The sequence below is a fragment of the Phaenicophaeus curvirostris genome, chromosome 9 (genome assembly GCF_032191515.1).
Source record: "Phaenicophaeus curvirostris isolate KB17595 chromosome 9, BPBGC_Pcur_1.0, whole genome shotgun sequence".
Classification (NCBI taxonomy): Eukaryota; Metazoa; Chordata; class Aves; order Cuculiformes; family Cuculidae; genus Phaenicophaeus; species Phaenicophaeus curvirostris.
In genome coordinates, this window is record NC_091400.1 from 20,323,920 (window position 1) to 20,348,380 (window position 24,461).

General features: G+C 44.6%; 2 protein-coding genes across 4 annotated transcripts in view; one reads left to right on the forward strand and one right to left on the reverse strand.

Annotated features, from left to right (window-relative positions):
- VCL (vinculin) overlaps positions 1-7,753 on the forward strand; it is a 52,365-nt gene extending 44,612 nt beyond the window's left edge. Inside the window, exons 19-22 of one of the 2 annotated variants that reach the window (XM_069864111.1) lie at positions 1,243-1,452; positions 3,613-3,816; positions 4,422-4,526; positions 5,225-7,753. In XM_069864111.1, coding sequence (XP_069720212.1) covers positions 1,243-1,452; positions 3,613-3,816; positions 4,422-4,526; positions 5,225-5,371 — 666 coding nt within the window. In that variant the 3' untranslated portion in view covers positions 5,372-7,753. The remainder of the gene's footprint in view (positions 1-1,242; positions 1,453-3,612; positions 3,817-4,421; positions 4,527-5,224) is intronic. The other variant, XM_069864110.1, reaches the window with a different exon arrangement.
- A 1,181-nt stretch (positions 7,754-8,934) lies between these two features.
- On the reverse strand, positions 8,935-24,105 carry AP3M1 (adaptor related protein complex 3 subunit mu 1). Of its 2 annotated transcripts, none has more exons than XM_069864112.1 (9): positions 24,039-24,105; positions 17,153-17,428; positions 16,272-16,443; positions 15,195-15,332; positions 13,877-13,962; positions 13,367-13,500; positions 12,486-12,693; positions 11,466-11,610; positions 8,935-9,952 (listed from the first exon to the last, which is right to left on the reverse strand). In XM_069864112.1, exons 2-9 carry the CDS (start codon positions 17,423-17,425, stop codon positions 9,852-9,854), a joined length of 1,257 nt encoding a protein of 418 aa, XP_069720213.1. In that variant the 5' UTR covers positions 17,426-17,428; positions 24,039-24,105; the 3' UTR covers positions 8,935-9,851. The 2 variants fall into 2 exon arrangements, with proteins under 2 accessions (XP_069720213.1, XP_069720214.1); XM_069864113.1 differs by lacking the exon at positions 24,039-24,105 and adding an exon at positions 22,967-23,135.
- Positions 24,106-24,461: the final 356 nt, after the last annotated feature.

The window sequence follows — 24,461 nt, forward strand, 5'->3', positions numbered from 1 at the left end:
AGAGCTAAGCTTAGTATATAAATTATAAAATACGATTTGCATTGCTCTTTGAGACTTACAAACCAGTAAGTTAGCCTAGCGTTTGTTCTTGTAATTCTTTCTTAGCATTTGTCTTTCTCATTCTCTTTTCCCTCCTTTCCCCCTCATTTGGATAAATCGGAATGAGGGATGTTTGAAAACTTTTCATTAGATTAAGGCTTGAACAGAAGTTGTCTTTGAGGATCAGTTTATTTAGCTGTAATAAAAGCGACCACTTTCTGTGTGGCATTTTCATGGGTGTAGATGTTTTTCTATAAAAGGCCATGTCTTAAGCAAAGCAGCTGAAAATGCAGACTTTTTAGTAAGGGTAGTTTGAATTTTGCCGCACTTGGCTTCCAAGAAGTGCAGTTAGGGAACTTGTAGATTTTATATGAAATGCTGCTGTGTTATGACTGCCTGTGTTGTTGTACACTTACCTCTTCTTGTGAGCTACCTTAGCACAATGGCTTTGCTTGAGTCCTCTTTTTCTTTTTGGTTTTTTTTTTGAAGGTATTGGAATACAACATATTGTGGCAAAACAGTATCATATGCTTCATAATCCTCTTATTCTACTAATTCTGTTTCAGTCATTTTGAAGAAGTGCAATATCCAAACATGCATAACATTATCACCTCCTCTTTCCATAGCCCCGTTCTGTTCTTTTCCATGTTGTCTGTGGTGTTCCAGTGCTCGCTTCTGTAGTGTCCTCCACCCTTTTGTTTTGCCTTTACAGCAGTGTTGGGTTTCTCTGTGGTCCTGCTGCTCTCTTCTTATCACCCACATGTGAACAGGCTTCCATGCAAAGCTCTCGAACTGCACAAACACTGCGGTCATCAGCTGCCATGCTGGCTTCTGTGTGGGCCAAATGGCTTTCATGGAGACACAAAATCCATTCATTTCACCATTGTCTTGCCAGAAAAATGTTGTTCTGCCAGTCAGCCTCTGTCTCTGGAAGGCGTGTGCTCAGATGGAAAATGCTGCTGCATCTTTGAACTGTAACCTCTTAATGTTTTTGGTAGCTTTGGTTCACAGGTAAAACGTTTGTTTTTTTCTGCTAATCTCATATTCTTTCCCCTCCTCCCTCTGACCTGATCCTAGGTCAGATCCGGAGAGACCCAGAGAATGGTTTGGTCACTAAACCAGCTCAGTTCATGGTCTTCCACCCAGTTCTGCTTCTTGTACTAACTGTCCCCTGTTTCTCCACCCTTGCTGCCACCTGCAAAGCCTGATGTGACTGTGATTAACGAAGCGGCTGAGGCTGGTGTAGATGTAGATGAGGAGGATGATGCAGATGTTGAAATCCCTCTCCCCTCTGACATTGAAGATGATTACGAGCCTGAGCTGCTGTTAATGCCAACCAATCAGCCTGTTAACCAGCCCATTCTGGCTGCCGCTCAGTCTCTGCATCGGGAAGCAACCAAGTGGTCTAGTAAGGTACTCCCGAGTCTCCCCGGGGACTGATCCGTGTGCATCCAGCCGTTGGGAACGCTCACACATTTGCATCACTCTTGGTCCCTGCTGGCTCCGCCATTCTGAATGAATGAGTTGTGTCTGCACATTTAAGGACTGAGAGCGGCTTCATGAGTTTGCTGGATCTGTTTGTTGGTGCTGGATTCGAGCTTGATTTGGGTCACATATTAATCTTCAGAGGCTTTCTCTCCCTTTGCATCTGCCTGTTCTTTGTTATGGCAGTTTTCAAATTGTAGGGATTGTCTTCCCTCCCTCCTGTTTTTTTCCATTCACTTGGGCTACCTGGGAGGCCAAGACTAATGGTTTCTTAATGACTTCCAGCTACAGCAGAGAGCGTATAGCATTGAAGTCATTTCAGGTCTCTGTTGTGCTTTGCCTCTGTTGATGCCACCGGTTGAAAACCTTCCCCGAAGGAACGGCTTTGGATAGCAGTGTGTGTCTGCGAGGACTGACTGCTGGCTTGTGCTTGGCTGTGTTGCAAATGCTGCTCTTGAGAGAGTCCTTTTCCAAAGAAGCTGCATTGGATGCTGTCAGCTGCGGAACTGAGGTGGTGTTTCTGTGAAAGCGATGCGAATCTAACACAAGTTCACACCCTCACGAGCAGCCTGTCTGTGTCTGAGCACAAATGTTTGCAAGACGGGTCACTTTTTAGCGCATGCTGCTGAAAATGAGGTTGGTGTCCCCTAACGAGCACAGGTCAGGGGGGTGCGTATGTGCCTGTACATGTGTGTGTGTTTACATAGATGAACTAATTTAATTAAAAGGGCTTTAAAAATGTTCTTATCCTTTTCAGATTCTGATGCTTGGATAATTTGTTAGAGGGCTTTGTAAATGCCGCTGCTCCTAGTTTCTTGGTCCTTCTACGTGAAAACATGGGAAAAACTGTTTGTCGTGTGTCCTAAGTGGCCCCCTAACAAACAGTTTAGCTCTTAGGTCATGGTAACAAGTAGTTCAGCGTTTTGTGTCACCTGTATCTGTAAAGTATCTGGGGTATCTTCTTGGATTCGCTAGTTGTGAGCCATGGAGTTACGTGCACAGGGGCAGGGATGGTATCTGCTCAGTTGGGTTCTCACTATGTGCTCTTTGCTCTGGGCTTTCATCAGTCATTAATCATGGAACTATACCCAGGAAAGAGCGTGCTGGTACTTAAACTCACCCTACTGATGTTTCAGCCCCACAAAAGGGATGCTTCATGGCTCCAGAGAGTTTGCCTCTGTCTAACAGCTTTCTCCAGAAGTTAATCTGAATGTACTAACAGGCCAGTAACAACTGATCATCTAGGCCTGCTTTGTCTGCACTGGGTTTCTCTTGGGAACAGTGTACAGGGAATGGTTTTGCCTGGGTCAGACTTAATTCACGTTTCAAATCGTTCTCAGAAATGTTTCTGTGACTGCAAGTCTCTGCTTCATACAAGAAGTCTGGATTTTCATGTGAGGAATATCACTGGATTTATCTTTTGAGCTATCGAGTTCTTCTCTCCAGGGACCTTTACTTTCAAAGGAGAGATTTTGTCAAAAAGCAAGATTTATTTTCAGGGAATAACTTTGAAAAAATTGTATCTCATTTCCACATTAACAGCGCCAAAAGATTTGTCTCACAGACTCTCTTCCATTTATCTGTTAGCATTAAAGCAGTGAGCTGGGGCTTTAACAGCTTCAGTTTCAGACCCACCGAAAACCTTGTGCTCCACTATTATCACTACACTGTTTACCTTCATTCATGCTATTTGGTTTAACAAGCTATTTAGCACATTTTTTAATTTAAAATAGTGCCTTTTGGGGAAATCTGGCATTTCAAACGCTAATGACATGCTTTATCTTAAAACCCAGCCAGCAGGGCAGTACCTCCTGCTCCATGGACACGCTAACATTTTTCCTTACCACTTCTTTTCCAGTTTTGAAGCAAACTCTTTTCCTGAGTGTTAGGAAGAAAAATGTCAGAAACATGTAATTAGCACAGATCTTCCTTGTTCCTTGAAGAAACGTCTTCTGTGTTCACAAGCAGTTCTTCCACCTGTAACTTCTTGTAAGGGTTGCCTCTCTACCTTAGGCTGCTGCTGTTCAGTTGTGACCTCTGTGAAGCTTCTGTCCCGGCAGGGACGCTGACTCCTGTCCTTCTCCTCAGGGCAATGACATCATCGCTGCTGCCAAGCGGATGGCGCTGCTCATGGCCGAGATGTCGCGCTTGGTGAGAGGAGGCAGCGGCAACAAACGCGCCCTTATCCAATGTGCTAAGGACATCGCGAAGGCATCGGATGAAGTCACTCGGCTGGCCAAGGAGGTGGCGAAGCAGTGCACGGACAAGCGCATCAGAACAAATCTCCTGCAGGTAATGAGCTGACTTGTCAGTGCCTCCAAGTCTTTTTCCTCTGATCCTCTCTCGGTATGAGTGAACACAGGGGCACCGCCAGGAAATTGTATGTGTCTTTCCTCAGCTTGTCCAGTTTTGGCAAGTTCTCTGTCTGCTTTTAGATCCCGTGGTCATACACATTCCGTGAAGTTGGGGTGTGTGTACAGGCCAGTGGAAGGTGCTAGTGTCCAAAGAGGTTTGGCAGAATACTCTGCTGTGAGCAGTGCTCCATCCTGAGCGTCATTTGGGGTTTCATTTCCTCCTTCTCTCTTGTCATAGAAGAGCAGGGAAAATAAAGCACTTATTACTTTGTCAATCTCAGCCAAGTATCCATAATCCCGTTCAACCAAGCAGGTCCTTGAAGAAAGGAAAAACATTGTCTCCACCCCAGAAATTCCCAAAGCAAGTGAAATAAGATTCAAGTATCCTACCAATATTTGTCAGGAAGTTTAAAGGCTCTAAGATCCCTTCTGCGCTTGTTCCTTATTGCATAGTAAAACAAAATCAAATGATTTATCTGAGGAAATAACGTAACGCCCTGGTTCAGTTTTCAATGGGAAGTGTTTTTTATCCCCACTCCTTAGGTCTGTGAGAGAATCCCAACCATCAGCACACAACTCAAAATTCTTTCCACTGTCAAAGCTACCATGCTGGGCAGAACTAATATAAGCGATGAAGAGTCAGAACAGGTAAGAGGTGTAAAAACTGATGGTGGGGTGGGATTGTTGATGAGCTTTTATGGGGCAAAAATATACATTTAATCTCCTGGTCCTGGGAACCCGTCCTCAGATATTCAGTGAAGGTAATTTTAGTACCGCGCCTTGGTTTCTGGCCCAAAAGCTGCCGTTCAGTGGAGGGACATCAATCCTTCCCAAGCCAAAAAGCTGTCCTGGTTCAGATTTGTATCTGAAAAACTTCTTTATCTCCTTGACTGGGCAGTAAAAAGCGAGCCAGAAAGAACTTGGGTCTACCAGCGCAGCAGGTTTGACGCTGGAGGAGCAGCACCCCCTGGTGGATCCTAGGGAAGGGATTTATTTTCCAGCAGCATCCTCAGTTCCCAAATCCATGTTTTCAGTGGACATCTTGCAGATTTGCCTTCTCAGAGAGATTTTGCTGCTGCAAGACACGAAGCTTTTATTCAGATTTTGCACGAATAGGCAGTGGGAAATGGGGAAGTCTGGCTGTGAGTCAGGGTGGTGCTTGCTGGTTTCCAGAGACTAGTTATTTTTAGTCTAGTTACTAGTCTAGAGTAGTTACCTTTTATAGTTTAAGTCAGCATCAGCTGACTCGCTGCCTGCCCTGGGAATCCCCTTGTGTGACGGGTTTGTGCTGCTGTCCCAAACAGGGTATTTACTAATGCATTGGGAATTTTGCATTTTCTCAACAGGCAACTGAGATGCTGGTTCATAATGCGCAGAACCTCATGCAGTCTGTGAAGGAAACTGTGAGAGAAGCTGAGGCAGCGTCCATTAAGATAAGAACAGACGCTGGATTCACTCTTCGCTGGGTTAGAAAGACCCCGTGGTATCAGTAAATGCCACACAAGTGTTGGTTTTTGTAACATAAAACGCCTTTCGTTGGAAACAAAAGAGCTGAACAGCAGAAGGTGCTGCACGCATGAGCTCAAGATGAGCTTGTGCGAATGCCTCATTCTAAGGGTATGGATTGCAAGAGAGTGCATTTCAAATGTCTTTGGAATGCACTTGATATTGAGCACCTCCAAATTGCTTCCAACTGTAAACAGTTCTTATCCTTTATTTTATTGCTTTTGAAGATTCCTTTCATGAATCCCGTACTCCCAGAAGCACATTTCATTTATGCACTGCATAGCCCTGTAGTTTTTATGTGATGGTATAAAACACAGAGCTCACTGTAAGCTTGTGTTGAGTCTAGGACACTATTGGTTACCGGGCAGGTATTAAAGGACAATTGTTGATACAGAAAGACTTGACTTCTCCAGAGGATTTTAGGTGGCTGTTCCTAAACCATGCAGAAATTATGGAAGGTGGGGGCTTAGTTAAAAGCGGGGGCAGCAGAACAGTTAGGAATTGATGATTAGAATTCTATTTCTGAAATGATAGTTGGCTATTTTTTTTTTTGTCTGGCAAGAACATTTTAACAAAACTGGAGCAATCTGTGTCCCCTCCTGCCCCCTGGGGCCATTCCAGAACACTCGTACTGTACTGAAGTGCTTTGCCGTCAGCGTTAGTGGCACTAGTGGCACGCTGACCGTGTGAGCCTTACGGCTGGAGACCTTAAATCATGGAACTCTTTCGTTGCTCAACTCAGTGTTGTTTTCAGCTGAAACTCCTGGTTCTCTTAAGCTACTGTATGCCCAGGAGCAGAACATGCCCCGTGCCGGTGCTTTCCCTCTGAAAGCCAGAGTTCATGGAATTATTATTTCCCTCTTCCCTCCACCTAATGTTATCCCAGCCACTCAAGGTGGAAATTGAAAGATAAAGGACATTCAATTAAAAAAAGACCTTTAGCCCCACTGCCCCTGTTTCCGGCAATGCATAAGCAGTTTGAAACCCAAGTGCTGCAGGGACACGACGGCCTTTCTAGGCAGCCTGGCCAGCAGCAATTGGTGCTTCCTTATGCTGAACAAACTGAGATGCTTTTACTGGTTTTGACGTTTGCAGTTTGGGGGCTCAAAGTCTTTTTTTCAGGTTCTAGAAACAGCAGAATTAGCTTAGTGGTACTGTATCTTTAAAAAACCCAAACAAAACCATACTAAAACCCCTCAAAATTCCCCCCTCTATTGCTAAAACAGACTTGGGATGCTTTTACCGTTCTGTGATTGAACGTGCCTTCATGGGTCTATACGCGCATCCATTTCATTACTCCCTAGTGTCCTTTGGCATTTGGCAGGAAGAATTGTAGTTTCAGAGTCTCTGTATTTTTGCAAGGAACACCTGCAGTGCCCAGGTCAGTGCTGACCTCCTGACGCCCTCTGAATGTGCTGAGAATGGCTGCAGGCTCCAGCCCCCTTGAACACACAAGTGCCCTTGGGGCAGAACTGCGCGGCCCTGGCTGGTGCGAGAGCCCGCGCGGTCGGATGTCCCTTCCCCGCTGGCAGCGGTTGTTCTGCAGCCGGACTCCCCCCCTCCATTGCACTGTTGTCGAAAAGGGAAGTTAAACTGATTGTAACACATCTGCCTCAAACTGACCTTAGCGAGAAAGAACACGCGGCCGTCTGGAACTCACTCCTTGTGTCTATGTGTGATGAAATAAGTGGTACTTGGGATCTTTCCGTAGTGTTCTCTTCCTGCGATGGGAAGGGGCAGGAACGGGTGCCAGAGCCTTAACCTGAACATCTTGCGTTTGGTTGGTTTATACTAGATCTCTAACCTACTTGTGATGTAGTGATTTCTATTTAAGAGTAAATAACACTGAATAGGTGGCGTTATTTTTAAGGTATTTTCTAAGTAGTCTTCCTGTATTGCCTTCCAGTGCCCCTCATGGCCCGTCCCCCCAAAATTCAGGCTTCTCTGAGGGTTTGTTTTTTTTTTTTTTTTAGCATCACTGTTTAGTTGCTTGACTGATATTAATGCAATATTACTAATGCCTTTAATACGCAATCGTTTATGCCAAAGATCACTTTTTGTTGATTGAGGAATGGTTGCAGGAATGTGATGACTCCTGGTTGCCTTTGCCGTTCTTACGAAATGTTTGCTTTGAGTTCTGGAACGGGTTTGCAGCTGAGACACTTGCCCACCATATGCAGTTACTGCTTTGTGAACACTATCGTTCTTCAGGCCTGAAATGCAGCAGAAATTAAAATCAGACGGTGAATGTCACTGATAAATGTTTTACCACTATAAAACTTTGTTTATAAACCAAATTATATTGTATAGTCTAATGTTTTCAGCCTTCCTTTGGTTCTGTTAGAACAATAAAAATGCATTTGTACAAATGTGTGTTGGTGAGTGTGGATGCTACCAGAGCAGTGGGCGAGCAAACAGGTAAAGCAGGAATACGAAATTCGAGAACAGTTGTTTCTGCATATTCTGAACAGAAAAAGGGCAAAGGTTCTCAAACAGGAGATTAAATTATGTTTCTGGTCTGTCTTTTCTGTCTGTAAAACTTGTAATTCAGAATTCACTGGAAGCTGTTGTCCAGTGGGAGGAGTTTTTCCCGAGGCCTGTGCTCATCTGTTCCAGTAGCACCGAGCAAGGTTCTGGAAACTCACAGTGGTGTTTGCCTGCTCCTGTCAGTAAGGGAACAAGGGCCTGGCTGCTCCTGGGCTACTGCTCCAGCAGTAGTTGGAATTTTGCCTCACAAGCTGAATGCAAGGGCAATTTGCATGGAATCCCTGTCCTGTTCCCTTCGTTTCTTCCCAGAGGATGAGAACCTGAGTCTGTCGCCTTTGTCCCTACTCCAGCACTGGACACCTGCAGCGGGGGAGATCAGGAGTTGGCAGTCCTAGTTCCTTTATAGTGCCCCTACCCGAATCCTTCAGCTGTGCTGTTCATGCATGTGCTGGGGCTCTTTTCTTTAGCAGGGAGAAGATGAGCAGAGTCCTCACTTCCGCAGATTCGGTAGCTGGGTTCACTGTTTGGAGAAATGCCAGGAGTCAGCACACCTACACCAAAGGCTGAGCCTCAAGAAAATGCTGTTTCCCTGAGGAAATCCATCCTCGTGCCTAGGGTGGCTTCCTGCCAGGTAAGTGGGATACTCATTGGCAGTGACTGCTGGTGCTGGGCTGAGGTAGGGCTCAACACCTTTCCAGGGAGGGCAGCTTTGTGCCTGCTCCCCTGGTGCCCACATTACGGGCTGGCAAGGCCTGGTCCGTAGCAGCCGAAGGGAAGGGCTAGCAGAACACATCTTGGGTGTACAGCGATAACAAGTTTATGCTGGCATTTAAGGAAAAGTTCAGTCAGCTTTACATCATCACCGTTTTGTCTTTGAAATGTCATAATCTATACGTTCAAGACAAAAAGGGAGCTTACCTGCCCTGCTCCTGAGTAGGCTTTCAATAGATGCACAGTGATTGCATTCAGTAGCAAGCAGTCATGGCTCAATTGTATTGCAGAGTTCTCCTGCCTAAAAGCACCGTGAATAGTTTACAGTAGCGCAAACATTTCACAAGAGAAGATGGATCTGCAGTAGAGTTCCCTTTATTTCATAATATTAAAGCACACGACCATTAAATACATGTGACAATTCTATTGTGCTATCTAAGAAGCTATGCTCCAATGTACACATGGCACTCTGAACACGTGGAAATCAAAGCAAAGGCTTCACATAAAAAATAGATCTTACTCTCTGCAACTGTATTCATTAAAAAAATGATGGTGAGGGTGAGACTGAATGGGAAGAAAGTGGATTACTGAAGCACAATCACCTCCCGGCTTCAATGCAGAATGTTGTTTGTATCAGCTCATCTGCAGATGGCACAAATGAAAGCTGATTAAGGCAAATGCTTCTTAAGAAAGGCGATTTCTTGTAAACAAGGAGGACGTTATTTTTTTCTTCTCATCAGCTCTCAGGAGTGACACTGCCTCCATCCTGGCCCCTGTGGGACCTGGCCCCTCTCACTGCTGCCCTCTGTTTCTGAAGGGATTCCGGGATGCTTTGAGGGAAGGTCAGCTTGCAGCTGGCTAGGAGAACAGCCGAGCTTTCTCTGCAGGTGCTGCAGGGGCAGAGCATACTACCACAAGGCTTTTCCAGCAGCCTGTCTGGCCTCCATCATGTGCTTGGCCTCCGGGCTTTGGTATCTGCCTGGCAGTGTAGTGTTTGCGACACTTTGTGATCACCTACATCAAACAATTCACCAGCACAACCATCCAGTAAAAAAAAGGGTGAAGGTGTATTAGAAAAAAAGTACCTCATTTTAAAGCCGTATTAAGAAAAACTAAGCTATGCTTTCATTTTAAGAGCTGTTGTGCACAAATGCTTTGATCCCAAACTAATCAGTGTCAATTAATTGGCACCTAGTCAAAAGCAACGTAAGTCACTAAGCAGTCAAGTTTGTTTTTAGGGGCATTTCCTCTTGGAAGTAGAGCTTCTTCTCATGTCCTGACCTGGAATTTTCCTGCTTTTGTAATATATTTGACCCCTTTAAAAGGCTTGTACTTCTCTCCATACATGTCCAGGCGATTCACTTTCAGTCCTGGAAAAGACAAAACCAAGTTAAAAGCAGAGTGCTGGCAATCAGGGCAGGCTGTTTAAAGCCCTGCTGTCTAGAAGCATGCTCAATCAGTTATGAGTCTGATTTTCCTCCCTGTCACAAGTCCATCTGGTTTGAACAGCGGCAGAGACCATTCCAGTCACCTACTTCTAACTTCCTTGGCAGGGCAATGGCTTCTTTTACTGTTCTGCTCAGTGAGTCAATGTCCTCCTTCCAAGGGATGAACAAACAAATAAATCTTTCACAGCTCCTGAATGCCACACTCGCTTCCATTAATGCAGAGGATGAGTTTTACAGTTCTTTTCACTCTAAATCCTAATGGCAAGGACCAGCAATCCCTCTGCTATCAACTGAGGAATGCCAGGAGCTGTTAATTCTGTAAGTTTCAGGTTCTCCCCTGCTTTCTTTGCTGGGGAGGGACTCTTCACAAAGGCTTGTAGTGATAGAACAAGGGGGAATGGGTATAAACTGGAGAGGGACAGGTTTAGACTAAACATAAGGAAGAAATTCTTCATGATGAGGGTGATGAGGCCCTGGAACAGGTTTCCCAGGGAAGCTGTGGCTGCCCCATCCCTGGAGGTGTCCAAGGCCAGGTTAGATAAGGCCTTGGGCAGCCTGAGCTAGTGGGATGTCCCTGCCCATGGCAGGAGGGTTGGAACTAGATGATCTTTAAGGTTCCTTCCAAACCAAACTATTCTATAATTCTCATAGGTCTGTTATCTCTGGTATCCAGCCACTGGATCCGTTGTTTGCTGGATTTAAACTAGTGGGGTGAGGGTTGAAGAGGAAACTGCAGGACTCCTCTTACACAAGGACTCACCTTCACTTACTCATCAAAGCAGTCTATGAACCAAAAGGACTACAGCGTGGTACCTGCCTAGAACGACACTACGTGACCTTCACTCATCCCCACAAATGTGAGTCTTTGCTCCGTTAGGGTCTTAATACTGCAACGCTTGCTTGCAGAAGCATTTTAGACATGTACAACTGAGGTGATTTAAGTGTTTGTAGTCTCAGGCCTTGTTTATTTTAAACTGATTTTTGCACTTACAGACTTCATTCTGATTTTACTTGCCCATTGTTTTGAATATAAAAAACTCACCAGCTCCAGCAGGGGAGAATAAGACAGGCATTCTTTAAAATTAATGGAGTTTCTTACCAGTAGAAAGCGCTTTAGTGGTACAAAGCTAAAGCAAGCCAGGAGCAGCATGGTACATTGTCATCTACCACTGTCCACTGAAAGGATCAACTTGCATATCTAATACACAAGTCAACGAAGGAAAAAACCAATCTTCTATGCCCTTCTTCATAGTCTTTCTTGAGGGAAAACAATTCACAGTTCCCAGCAAAGGTAACGGTTGGGTTTGGGTAAAGCAGACTATGTTTTTGGCCCAATCTGACTTCAGATCGGCATCTTCAATTAAAGGATTAAGTTTCCCACTTCATTCCCTACTGCGGCTCATTCCACCAACACCTCATGTGAAATCCCACTCACCTGAAATTGCAAGCTGTTGTATCTTGAACTGGATGTTTAAACTTGGATTCTCCTCTGGCTTGGGGGCTCCAGACTGCAGGTTCACAATGCCCTTCAGGTTTGGTAGCTTTTGAGGGGTGATTTTGCCAACATCCCATGTTAACACCTTGTCAGGAAAGAGAACAGTAGCAGTAGCTTTCTAGGAAACAACCTGTGAGGTCGAGTTCATGTCCAGCTTTTAGTTGGCTCATTAGGATTCCAGAAGGAATGATGTTGTTTCTTTTGCCCCTGTCAGCGTTCCTGAGTGGGTCTGTGCATTTAATGCACTGTGTTCCCTTCGTACTGGTAGTTGTTCCTGCTGCCAGACTGAGTCAGCTACACCCATGCAGCAAAGGCCACAGGAACTTGAGCGTGAGAACGAGGACAGGAGGCAAGGCACTTGGCAAAAGGAGATGCTTAAGACAGAGCAACCTTCCTAAGGGTCACTTCTTTCCATTGGTTCTTACACTTTAAAGAAGATACATGGTACGAAGTTGGCCCTTTGCTCACTCACAAGAGGGCTTTTTTTGTTCTTACCATAAATTAAAAACCGTTGATAAACACAGAAAAAATTCAGTTCTTTCTACTTCTACAAACTGCTGCAGTTCAAATCCACCAGTTATCCCAGCTCCTGCTACAAACACAGGACAATTCATTTCTGCAGAAAGGAAAGGAGACTTCCAGACTTTTGTTGGTGTTTTTGTTTTTAAAAAATACAAGTCTGTTCTTTTTGAAACAAAATGTTACTTGGACAGCTTTCACCTTCAATTCAAATCAACTGCTGACAGACATTCCAAGGACAGCAGAAAGCCTGGAGCAGTGTGTTAGAGCCAGCAGAATGATTTGGCTCAGACTGCTTTCCAGCAAAATGGTTCCTGGGTACTGAAAAGCTTCAGGAGCTTTAGGAAATCTAGGTCTGAAGCTGCTCCAGTGCTCTACAATACTTACGACTTGTTCTAAAGTCATCTTAGATATTTGAATAAATAAAAATGTAAGACTTACTTTGGTAACTGGGTCAAACGTGTAGCTGCCTTGTGTAGCGGTGAGGTTCATATTGAGTACGGCCTTTGGCATGTGAACTGTCACAACAACTCCTTCTACTGTCTTCCCCATATTCTGTTTTGGTCCAATGGTAACATCAAATCTTCCTGAAGAGCTATTTTCCTTAAAACTGATCATGTGTTTCACATAGACAGGAATTGCCACCAAGCTGAAAAGAGACAACAATGCTTGAATGCATCCTGGCTATTACTCTACTTGAGAAAATTAAGCTCCTTCTCATCAACAGTCCTCATGTTTCTGGCAGGCAATCAAGACAGAACCAGTTTGTTTCAAAAGTGAAAAGTGATGCTCAGCTTTTCAACATCATTGCTGAAAGGATTTTATTAGCAGGGAATCACAAGAAAAAAGAATTCCTTCCAAACATCTTTTCCTAATCTCCTCCCTTCCACCTGTTTATTTTTCTGAAGTAACCTCACTGAGTGAATTCTCAGAACAGCCACCAGTCAAATCATACTTGGTTTGCAAATATCTGCAGTTCAGTCTTTTTTTGCTTTATTCTTTCTATGAAGATCAGAGTCTTCCATGTATACAGAGATGTGGCACAAAGCATCTCACAGCAATGACTGCCAGGAATGAACAGCCCTATATTCCTGTTGTGGGTGCTTTATCCCACAGAAAAATGAGAGCTCAGTATCAGAAGCTCACTGGAAAACTTGTATTCTTGTTTTAGTGGGGACACAGCAACAGACAAAGCAAAACCTGAGAATGTGAGTATTAGCAACAAGGCAAATTCCTCTCTAAAATGGAGAAATCTGCAGTTACTCAAATGGAAGCGGTGGATGGTGTCTCTGAGGAACCAGTGTGTCTAAACAGCAACCTACTTCTGTGAACTGACGCGGTAGGAAATCAGTCTGAAATTCCCATCGGGAGGAATGAACGAAAGGACTCTCTCAGACTCCCAGCGCTTGAACCGAATGCAGGGATGGAAGCTGACATCATCCAGCAGCCGCGGGTTCTGTAAGGAGTGACAAAACATTAACTGAAATCTCAGCAAGTATCAGCAGTTTGAACCACCTACTGAACTCTACACAATTCCTACTTCTTATGCTCTAAGTATCATTTCTAGCCCCTATCTGAGGCACGTTGCCAAACCAGATGGATTTCTGGTCTGACCTGGTACAGCAGTTCCTGCAAGTATAGTTTTATGTACAGACAGAAGCCATTCCCACTACTGAGCAATGCAGCAACTTCCACAACATAATAAGAACTTGGTATGTTATTTTTTATATGTGTAACATAGGAAGTAGTGATTGCGCTCTTAAAATTGTTAACTCTGATCATTAAGAAAAATAAATCCTGAGCAATTAAAATCAAATATATGCTAAATTTACCATGAAAGAAAGAGAGAGATCTGGCATTCCTGAGAGCTTAATACATGAATCAATAACACCTTGGATTTCTGCAAAGACTGTGGAACCTGCACGGGAAAAGAACAAAAACACTTGACTATTTTCAAGGTCCAAACAACGTCATGAAGCGCAGCAAGAGGGCACAAATGACATTTGCACAATGCTCAAGAAGATGCCAAGCACAGAGCGAAAAGGTCATCCCAGCTACCTGTGGCCTGAGCAGCTGGGATGAGCCAGAGCAAACGGCATGTCCCTGATTACACTTCTGCCAGTGTGACACAGGACTTGTACTGGACGTGCTTGAACTGGCAAATAAGAATTTCAGAATATAACAATCTCTGAATCTTCCTTTCTTTCACCTCTGTCCTGTCTCCAGAAAAAACAGTGAGTTGTGTAGTGTTGCAGGGAAGTCAAAGCACATCAAAACACAGTAAGTTTGTGCCACAGAGCTCCAGATAACCTTGGCTTTCACAAGCATGACATGTATAACAGTGCAATTATATATTCACATTGGTGATAAACTGATCTATAGCAAAAAGAAACAAAATCCCCTCTCAAACCCCAAAGCAGAAATCCCAAGCATCTTACCCAGGAAAGGCTTATTTCCTTAAATGCCTGCAAGGACAGAAAGCCACAAGAAAGATTCTGGACTAATTAGCCTCCAAGCAAAGGTTATTTTACAAGATACATAGAAACTACTACTGATCTAATCCAGCAGAAGGAGAAACTAGGTTAGCGATTCACCTGAGAAGAAGGGATCCTGATTGTGATGAAAACAATTAACCATATCTCTATGGAACAAGGTAACATCCCAATTCTAGGGGAGCAACCTCATCTATTTCTTAGTTCTAGTGAAGGTTAGGAAGCAAGATTCTTGCATTTCCAGTCCCCAAGGGATCAGAGTAAAAAAAAAAAAGCAACTATGCTGCAGTGGATCCTCAGTAGGAAATGGAAACACGTGGTGAATGTGGATCGGTCTTGAAATACAAACATGGTCTTGACTGTAACTCCTCGGACTAAGCCCGCATACTACTCTTGAGAATCCCCCTTGAGCTAGGAGAGTAATATAGTGACACAGTTCGCATGACAATGTTCTTGAAGTAGCCCAGAGCACATTGCTGTTTTAAGATGAACTGAAGACATACATTTGGTCATTTTAAATTGTGCATTTCTATTTAAGATATAGATTTATCTACATAAAACTCATGCTAAAAAGTGGGTGGACTGTATTCTCTCTAAACATCATCAGCTAAATGTAAACACATTCAACAAACACAATGCAGTTTGCAAAACACCTTACCTGATTTGTCTATAATCGCATCAATTTCTTCAACAACATCAAAATAGGCTTCATTGTTTGTGTATTTTACCCCTGCTCTGCGCCAAGGGATGTTGGATAACTGTCCAGTAGGAAGTGTGTCACCCACATTACTGCTGCCTTAAAAATGAAAAGGAACTCAAACTGAGTAAGTACAGGAGAAATGTTTCAATTGCCAAAATTAAGAATCAAAGCAAGATTTTCCCCCAGGAATGCAGACCACAACCTGGACCACTAACATGTCATTTATTAGGCGACGAGTGACCTTTTAAGGATGCATCCAGCCTTATGTTCCAAACTATACTTTGCCAGCAAAATAGAAGGCTTGTGTCAGCAGGAGGTCTGAGCGGGAGTAGATGTGGGGCTAGATCCTGCCATCTCTACAATTCAATGCATTACAGCTCCTTGTAAGGGCCTCAAGCACACTCTCCCCTTCTAAGAGTTTTAGCTGGCTGCTTTCAGGACTGATTTACTGACTAGAGTTGTTAAGAAGACAGACCTAAAAGAAGCTTTAGGGAGGGCTTCCACTCCACTGTTTGGGAGCTGTTTTAGGATGACGCTCTTGCCCCTGGTCCCCATTTGAGCTACCCTGCAGCAACACAGGTTCAACTGGTCCAGGCCAGAGGCTATTTGTTTCTCTACACGCTATCTGTTCCCAACCAGCAAAGATTTATTAGATACCAGTTACACACCTTTCTATACTGAACTTCTTATCAAAGCATAATCTTTTCTAATGTCCCTCAGCTATTCAAGGCTTTCGGCAAGCTCGGTACCAATCCGAGAGCTGCTGACTCCAATATGTGCCGTCTGTGCTAGGAACTGCTATTCCCAAGGGACTCCAGCAGCTCTGGCTGGACCAGGCAGCGCCCCTGGGCATATCAAAGGGGCCAGCAAAAACTACAAACAATGAAGAATGCACCTCTTAATTGTGAGAAGTGGCAGGACAACGGCCTCACCTTACAGATACAAACCCCCACAATATTATTTTTTAGCTATGAAGCATGGTGTGATTTTGGTTTTAAGTAGCCAGTCACCTCTGCAAATCACTTATTTTCATACCTGTGATAGAGTTGACAACAGAGCGCAATATTGTGGGCGGCCTAATTAGCTCCTTCAGTATGTTAGATTCTGTTGCCAGTGGAAAGCCGTTGTCTAACATTTCTTCTAGAAGTTCATACACAATAACCACATTGTCCTTAATTGCAGTCTCAGAACACTCGCCGAAGTAATCCTAAACAATCAGAGATTACAAAGGAGGATTTTTATTCCTGTTAAAATGCTTTCCAAAACTTGGTTTGTTCTTTTGGCTCACAGAAACCCTCCAATACATCAAGGAATCTTAGTGCCTAAACCGATCAGCTACTTCTACAGTCTGATTGCATCATATGTTAAGGTTACATTTATCATCTAAGTAGAAAAAAAGACAGCGTGAACAGTGAAGTTGATGTAATCTGGTTCACTAGTATCTACATCCCAAAGGTTCTCCTGCTTGTGAACACTAACACATCTCCAGTTAGAAGACTCCTCTAAAATAAGGAGACTATCTTTTGGCAATGCCCAGTCTTCACAGAGGTTTTTTTATTTACAGCATCTGTGGAATGGATTGACTCACTCTTCACATCTTTTTCCTCCCAGAGTACTTCATGACTGTATGTTCCTTCTTCATCTCTATAACATGAGTGGAACAAAAGCTTATCGAAAAGAGACAGCATTTACAAAGTGAGATTTGGTTTTTAGTGCACATGCACTGGTATCCACGAACTGAACAAATACACAAAATATACCTTCTCTGCCTTTGTATTCTATAAGCCAGTGCTTGACTTAACAAATAGACTTCGCAAAGTCACTGACTGAGGGTTTATCACTTGTCTTTAATAGAAGTTTATAGTAAAATTCCCCTGAAATTATTTAAATTTTAAAATTATTTATCGGTGACAGACCTGGAAAGTATCTGCTACACGATGTAGAAATTCAATTACAAAGAGTGGTGGCACTTCTGTCTGTATGACAGACACAAAGAAGATTTTATCCCGGTAGATGCTGATGAGGTAGTGATGTGGTGTTGAGATGACAGGAGGCACATTCTCAACATCGACTGCTTTCTCCTGAGCTTCAAAGAAATAATCACACACAGACTGGCTCACAACACTCTTCCAGTGCTTCTCCAGGAATATATCACCAGAACAGTTTATAAGGAACAGGCTGTGGATCATTTTCTGTTGGAGACACATGCAAAGAAGAAAGAAGTTAAAATAAACAAAAGGATGTGAGGATGGACATAATTTTTTCCCCCAAACCCTCTTTCTTATAGTGATTATTCCCACACATGAATTCAAGACAAAGATCTGCTTTGCTGCTTTTCTTGGATCATCTTCCCTGGGGCCATGCTAGGTCTTGGACACAAAGCACACTGGCTTTGGTGGTCAGCACAGAGACTGGTGACTAAGAGTCAAAATGGGGACAGAAAAAACCCACTAAACCAATATGGTATAGAAGAGGGATTTCTTTTGGAAACTGTGATTGCCAATTTGCTTAAGAGTTGGAAAGGAAACAAAGTGACAAAGTGTTATTGCTTGTTTCTACTCTATCTTTCCCAGACCAAATTAATCTCTAACTTTTTTTGTTAAGAAAACAGACAATTTTAATACTGTGAGCACAGCATTCTTATAAAGGAGCCTTGGCACAATTGCTTTAATCCAGTTTAACTAAACATGTTCTAAATTTAGCCAGTGCTTAACATTAAACCCTTCCAAAATCTCCTGGACAGTCACACAATGGTAGCAAGTATAATCAACCACTGAATGTCAGTATTGTTCTGCACCAAGGCAGCCTGAACATACAAAGGTGATCAGCTACAAAGCTTAGAGAAGTTCTCTGTACATTTTAATATGGATACAATAGCATATCTGTCAACAAATACAAACCCCAATTCCTGGTAAATGCATAGAGAGAGCTCTGTATCATAAACTGCACAGGACAGCTCCCATATGAGCAGCACCGGTGAGACCACCGGTGATCCAGAGGACTTGACCCACAGCCCAATGTGGAAAAGCCGTGTTGGGCTGCAGGCGATGCTCTGACACAGCACATCAGGTAAGTGTGATGGAGTGTTTTTAAGCCCAGGCAGCTGTCCCACTGTTAATGTTCATATCAATTCTATCGATCAGAAATGACTGCATTTGTCAGGACACACTTTTCCCAAACACAGCAGTGCAGCAGGCCAACACAATCACTACCTAAACCTAGCACCTTTGTTCTACTGCTCCTGCAGCCAGCTCATGGTACACAGAATGGCTGTTAGCAGGGCCTCTTCTTCTGCTGTAACTTCCACCTAGGACCATGATGATGTGCAACTGAGGGAGGCACAGGTAGCCAGGAATGGCAGTACTGTGGGACCACTGCCCCTGCCCCAAGCTGTGTTCACAGCAGTGTTCGTGTGGCCTTGTGGTGAATGGGAGGAGCAAATGGATCCAGGGACTGTGCTTGGCAGATTACAGGTTTACAGCATCTGTGGAAACCAAGCAGTAAACCCCACGTAGCTGCCCACTCTGTCTTCTGGGTAGGAAGACAAGGATTACAGCATTTCCTATGATATAGAATTATTTTGCTCCTAGCCCAAGGGCTCCCTTCAAACCCTCCCACATCCTCCTCTCCTCCTTCACATGTCTCAGCAGCACACTAATTTGCTGCTCACTTCAAGTGCTCTGAGAAGCCAAGGCTCTTTCCTTGCAGCGTTAAGTACCAAGCATGCAGACCCACCGCACAAGTCTTGCCCTGCTGGTCCAGGGGCAGCTCAGTTTGGAGCTTGACCACAGTGCTATGGTAAAGCAGCTCTTATAGCAGCAGGGACATCAGTCTGCCATGTCTGCTATACGCATGGCTGACTCATTTGATTTATCCCACATACTGTCAGACATTTGGCATCAGCCAATTAATGATTGGATTTCATGTTCGGTATTCTAGAACTAGTACAAACATATCTTATGTAAGCTCTTATTTAACCAAAATCACTTACAGTGATGCCAATACTGAAGATATCCCTGCTACTCTATGTTTTGAGTGCCAGATTTTATTCCAGACACATAGACATCCTTGATTTCATTTCTCAGTACCCTACCCTCTTCTACCTTATCAAAACATCAGATATGCAAAGAAGAAAAAAAAAGATTTAAAAATGCTGAACTATAGAAATCTATGTAGCAAAAGTAAGATTTGTCACACCAGTAGGTCAGGTTAACTAATACTTGTGGCCAAACAGCAAAGCCTTTTAAGAGCTGCAAATCTTTAAGGGTAAAGGGCTTGAGTCAAAGTTCTTAAGTATAAACAGTAGCAAAAGCGCACAACCAAAATGTAGAATCATGAGAGCACCCAGGCAGCAGCGTGCACACACATACTGCTTTGAGACAGCAGCATAAAACCACTTAGTGTAGAATACTGACAGTGTGTTCCTAGGGTTGTTTTGCAAGCATGTGCCTCCCATCTCTACTTCACAGCCTAGCTAAGCAGCAGACTGAAGGTGTACATGGATTATTAATTGCATCTTTAGCCCAAAGCAAGCAATCCAAGCTCATTCTCAGCAGGCTCGCAGCCTTCTGTTCTCCTGCCTGACTGAAAGGCCTCTCATAGGTACCGCAGTACAAGCAGCCCAGCAGAGGCTGTGCAGCCCCTTCTCACGCTGCCCATCATTGCTCCCACACACCAAACTCCACAGAGCTCTTGGAAGCCATTTCCATACTAATAGGATCTTAAGTCCTCATGGAAGAACTGAGTATTTTAACTGAGGTGCCTTCACTACGTATTTTCCAAACCTGTGTCTTTTCTTTTGACTACACCTGGATTTTGCAGTGTTAGTTTTCCAGCCTCTTGGCAGAGGAACATCTGGGCTGGAGTCACAGCAGGCTCCCATGACAAAAGTGGAGCTCGCTAGCAAGAGGGAAAGGCTGTGAATAGAGGGAAAAGACTGATTGCACATGCTTGACCTTAGCTACAATAAGCGCACTAAAATGTAATTAATGCAGAAATGCTGTTAGCAGCTGCTTTTCCATAACACGGAGCTGAGCTGGAGTCAAACCTCTGCAAACCAGGAAGTGAGGAATTCATCACTGACCTCTGCAATGCCCTTTAAAGCCCTTCCCTGTTCCCTGCACTCATCGTAGCTGCTCCAAACTGGGGGAAGGATTAGTAGGGGTGGACAGCCTCAGCCTCTGTTACATGTTAGTGGAAATTAACTTCTTGCCACAGCGAATGGAAAGCAATCAAAAATTACAGTAATCTGAAGAAACAAATAAGCTAGCATAGCAGTTCTATTTCTGTTGCAAAGCCAACATTTTTGTCACAACCAGCTGCTTGATAGTTTAGCTTTCTGCTGTGAATTCAAGATGTGTCACAGATGTGGCAAAACCAGACAACCTCTGCTTCCCACCTCTGCAACTCCAATCACTGGCTCCTAAAACAGCAAAACTAAAGCAGAGAAGCCCTACTAAATACTGTGATGACATTTCCAAGACAGCCAACACAGCAGCTTTGAACATAGCTATAACGAGCTGGGCCAATCCTAACACCACACTACATGTTGTGATTCACACTGATAGAAGGCTCAGATCTTAGGAAAACGCAAATGTTCTGTATAGTCACAGTTTTTGCAAGGCTCCTATCATTGTAAGCGTATCTTAACACTGCTGCTCAAGTGTCGTTAATCTTTTTGCTTGTAAGATGCCCGCAGCTTAGGTATCTGCAAATGAAAGTAAAACCATTTTTGCACCTTCTTAACCTGGTGTCCCAGTTAATCAAGGGAAATTCCCACAATCACACCAACTCTAACCTAACACCATGAAGCGCTTCTGTCTGTCCAAACTGCTCAGATGCATATTTAGCAAAGACTAAATGCTTTGCTTCCCAGATGCTCAGTATGCATTTATTTATCTTTACTCTCATTGAAAACACTGCCAGTAACTTTCTGGAATAGTTTTTGGAGGGAAATAGTCCTCTGAGAATACCCTGAAGTTGTTTTAAATCAGTGTTTGGTATCCATAACAAATTTTCCAGCTTCCTCCATGCTTTTACCAATGACAATCCCAGCCTGCATAAGAGTTAGTGCAGCATTTCATCTGCTGACTAGCGAACTTTCCAATAATACACATGCATGGTGTGTCTGCTCAGTTTATTTCAAGTATAAATCTTCTAATTGCTGGCAAGATAGTTCCATCACTTGCCAACAGAACAATATCAGATCCTGAATAACCGAACCACATGTGATCCTGAATAACTGCAGTTCCTTTTGGGACCTGCAAGAATAGCAAGCTTCACTGTAAAAGCTGGAGCAAAGCAAAAGTTTCTTGGGGAAAAAAAAAAAACAACCACAAAAGTAATTAAAAATAAATTGCTAAAACTACACTTTTACATTAAGATGGAACACTTCTAGTGCAATTCACATCTGAATCAGCAGCTTTAGGACTACCAAGGGACTAAAAAAAATCAACCTCTGAAAGCAGTTCTGGGTAGACAGAGAGGACCAAATGGACTCAAGGAAGGTTAATATCTTGTCACACATTTACTAGCAACTGACTAATAATTAAGCTCATATTCCAAACCATGTATAACATTGAGCAGCCAAAGCAGCAGGATCTAATCAAAGAATACAAAAGCCTCATCTCAATAGTTCTTTGGGAAGCTGTTTTCCATTGCATATCCCAATCCACTGCTACAGTAAGTCTGATGGGCTGCAGCGACAGGTTCGTGCTGCTCTTTTTCACAGGCTCTATTTTAAGAGGCCCTCAAGGTTCCAGAAAGGACAAGCACGGTGCCAAAGGGCCATGCACTACTGAAATACTAGATTGGAGCCAACAAGTGTCACTGGAACTCTGATGTACATGACAGCTCTTCCTGCATGTGCACTCCACCACAACTAGGCTAAAGACTGACAGCAGAAAGAACACACAGAATTATTTTCATCTCCCGCCTCTTCCATAAGAAGAAAGCAGAGCAGTACTCTTTAATTCTTCCATTGTATAGGAATAAAAATGGGCTCCATGATACTAAATCTTAGCAAGACTTTTAAGAAGTTCGAGCTAAAAAGCAGCTTCTCATGCATTACCAAAAAAGATTTCAGTTATTTTCTGTGTGCTAAGTTTTGAAAGCTCTACAGGAAGCTGCAAGTTGGGGGAAAATAAAAGGAACTTAAAATTTTACACAGGTTTAATGTGGTTTCTTCCCATTATTGTAGCTATGAAGTATTATTGCCACTTGTCACCTCCTCTTCAGACCTCTCTGCCTCAAGGACTTCAATTTCTTCTTCATGAATCCAGAGTTTCAACGCAAGATACGTAATGCAGAACAGCTTGTAAGGAGAGCTTTGTCTGAAGGAGTAATTGTGACTTAGCTGGTGCACGGTTACTTTGCACAACAGAAAATATCATTCTGGACAAGGACAGCAAAATCAAGCACTTGAGGGCATGGAGTGGTCTCTGTTTAACATGTCATCTGCAAGGAATTTTGAGGTGTGTGCATGCAGATGGGAAAAGAACCTACTTGTCCCATATTTTTATTTTTCAAACCCAGGTTTGCTTGCGTTTTTGTGAGCATAAAACACACCAGAGATTAAACCCCAGACATTGACTGAAATATCATTCAGATACAGTTTCTTTAAAGAAAAGAGAAGCTTAGTACAGTTCAAACCTACCAGGAACTGCCAGCTGAATCACTCTCATGGCTGGCACAGTCATTTCTTTTGTAAAACATGACTTCCATCATTTTACCTCTTACATGAATAATCTAATGTGCTTGTGCTTGTCTTGCAAAATATCTTTTCCTCTCCCATACTGCAGTCTGCCTTCTATGAGCACAGATTTTCATTATTCCATTATGATTTTTGTTGGTACAACAGCTACATTTAGTGGTGGAGCAGTTCCTCCAGCCCGACCAACGCCTAACAGGTACGAACCATTCACCATACCAAACACACAGTAAGAGCATTGCTGCTTCAAAGCAGATCAGCACTGAAACAAAGGAAAAGACGCTACAACCTCCACTGAATTTCCCCTTTAGGTACTGAACAGGGCAGAATTGATGTACAGTGCACAAGGGTGGAGGTAATGGATTAATTTTCAGTGTGTATTATGCAAATCTACACTGGCAGGGCCCCAGGCTAATCAAGCGAGTAAGGCATGGCCAGAGCTGCCACGTTTGCTGTTGAATGTGGGGAATGCAGAGGCCCGCCCTTGCGAGACCCCCAACCCTCCTGAGCACCCCCCAGCTCTCCTGAGCCCGTCCCCTGAGCCTCCTCAGCTCTCCTGAGCCCCTCTAGCTCTCCTGAGCGCCTGTCCCCTCAGCCTCCCACCTCTCCTGAGCCCCTCAGCTCTCCTGAGCACCCCCACCTCTCCTGAGCACCCCCACCTCTCCTGAGCCCTCAACCCTGAGCTCCCCCAGCTCTCCTGAGCCCCTTTGTCCCCAAGCACCCCCCCAGCTCTCCTGAGCCCACCCAGCTCTCCTGAGCCCTCAACCCTAAGCGCCCCCAGCTCTCCTGAGCCCCTTTATCCCCAAGCACCCCTCCCAGCTCTCCTGAGCCCACCCAGCTCTTCAGAGCCCCCAGAGTTCCTCAGGCCCCCAGTCCTCTTGAGCCCACCTCAATCCCTCCCCAGCCTCCCGAACCCCCCATCCCTCCCGAGGCCCCCGGCCGTCCTGAGCCCCCTTTGTTCCCCGAAACTCCATCCCCCCGCCACCTTGAGCCCCCTCAGTCCCTCTCCCCGCCCCCCCGCTCCCCCCAAGGCTCCGCCGCCCCTCACTGCCCGGGGCTGCCGGGCGGGCCCTGCCCCCGCGCCCCCCACGTACCTCGCGGCGCGGGGCAGCGGCCAAGATGGCGGCAGCGCCCGGCGGGCGCGGGGCGGGGCGCCCCCTGGCGGCGGCCACTGGACCGGTCCGGCGCCCCCTGGCGGCCGCGGTGGAGAATGCACCGGGCCCGGCGCCCCCAGCCCCTCACCGAAAACGGCGGCAAATCGGGTCTCCCAAGAGTCAGAGCGGCTGCAGGGAGCGAGCACAGGGGACAGGGCGGGGGGAAAGGGCCTCGAGCTGCCCAGGGGGAGCTTCAAGCTGGACATCAGGAAAAAATATTTCACGGAAAGGGTCATTAGGCACTGGCAGAGGCTGCCCAGGGAGGTGGTTGAGTCCCCTTCCCTGGAGGTGTTTAAAGACCGGGTGGACGAGGCGCTGAGGGCCATGGTTTAGTGACTGATGGGAATGGTTGGACTCGATGAT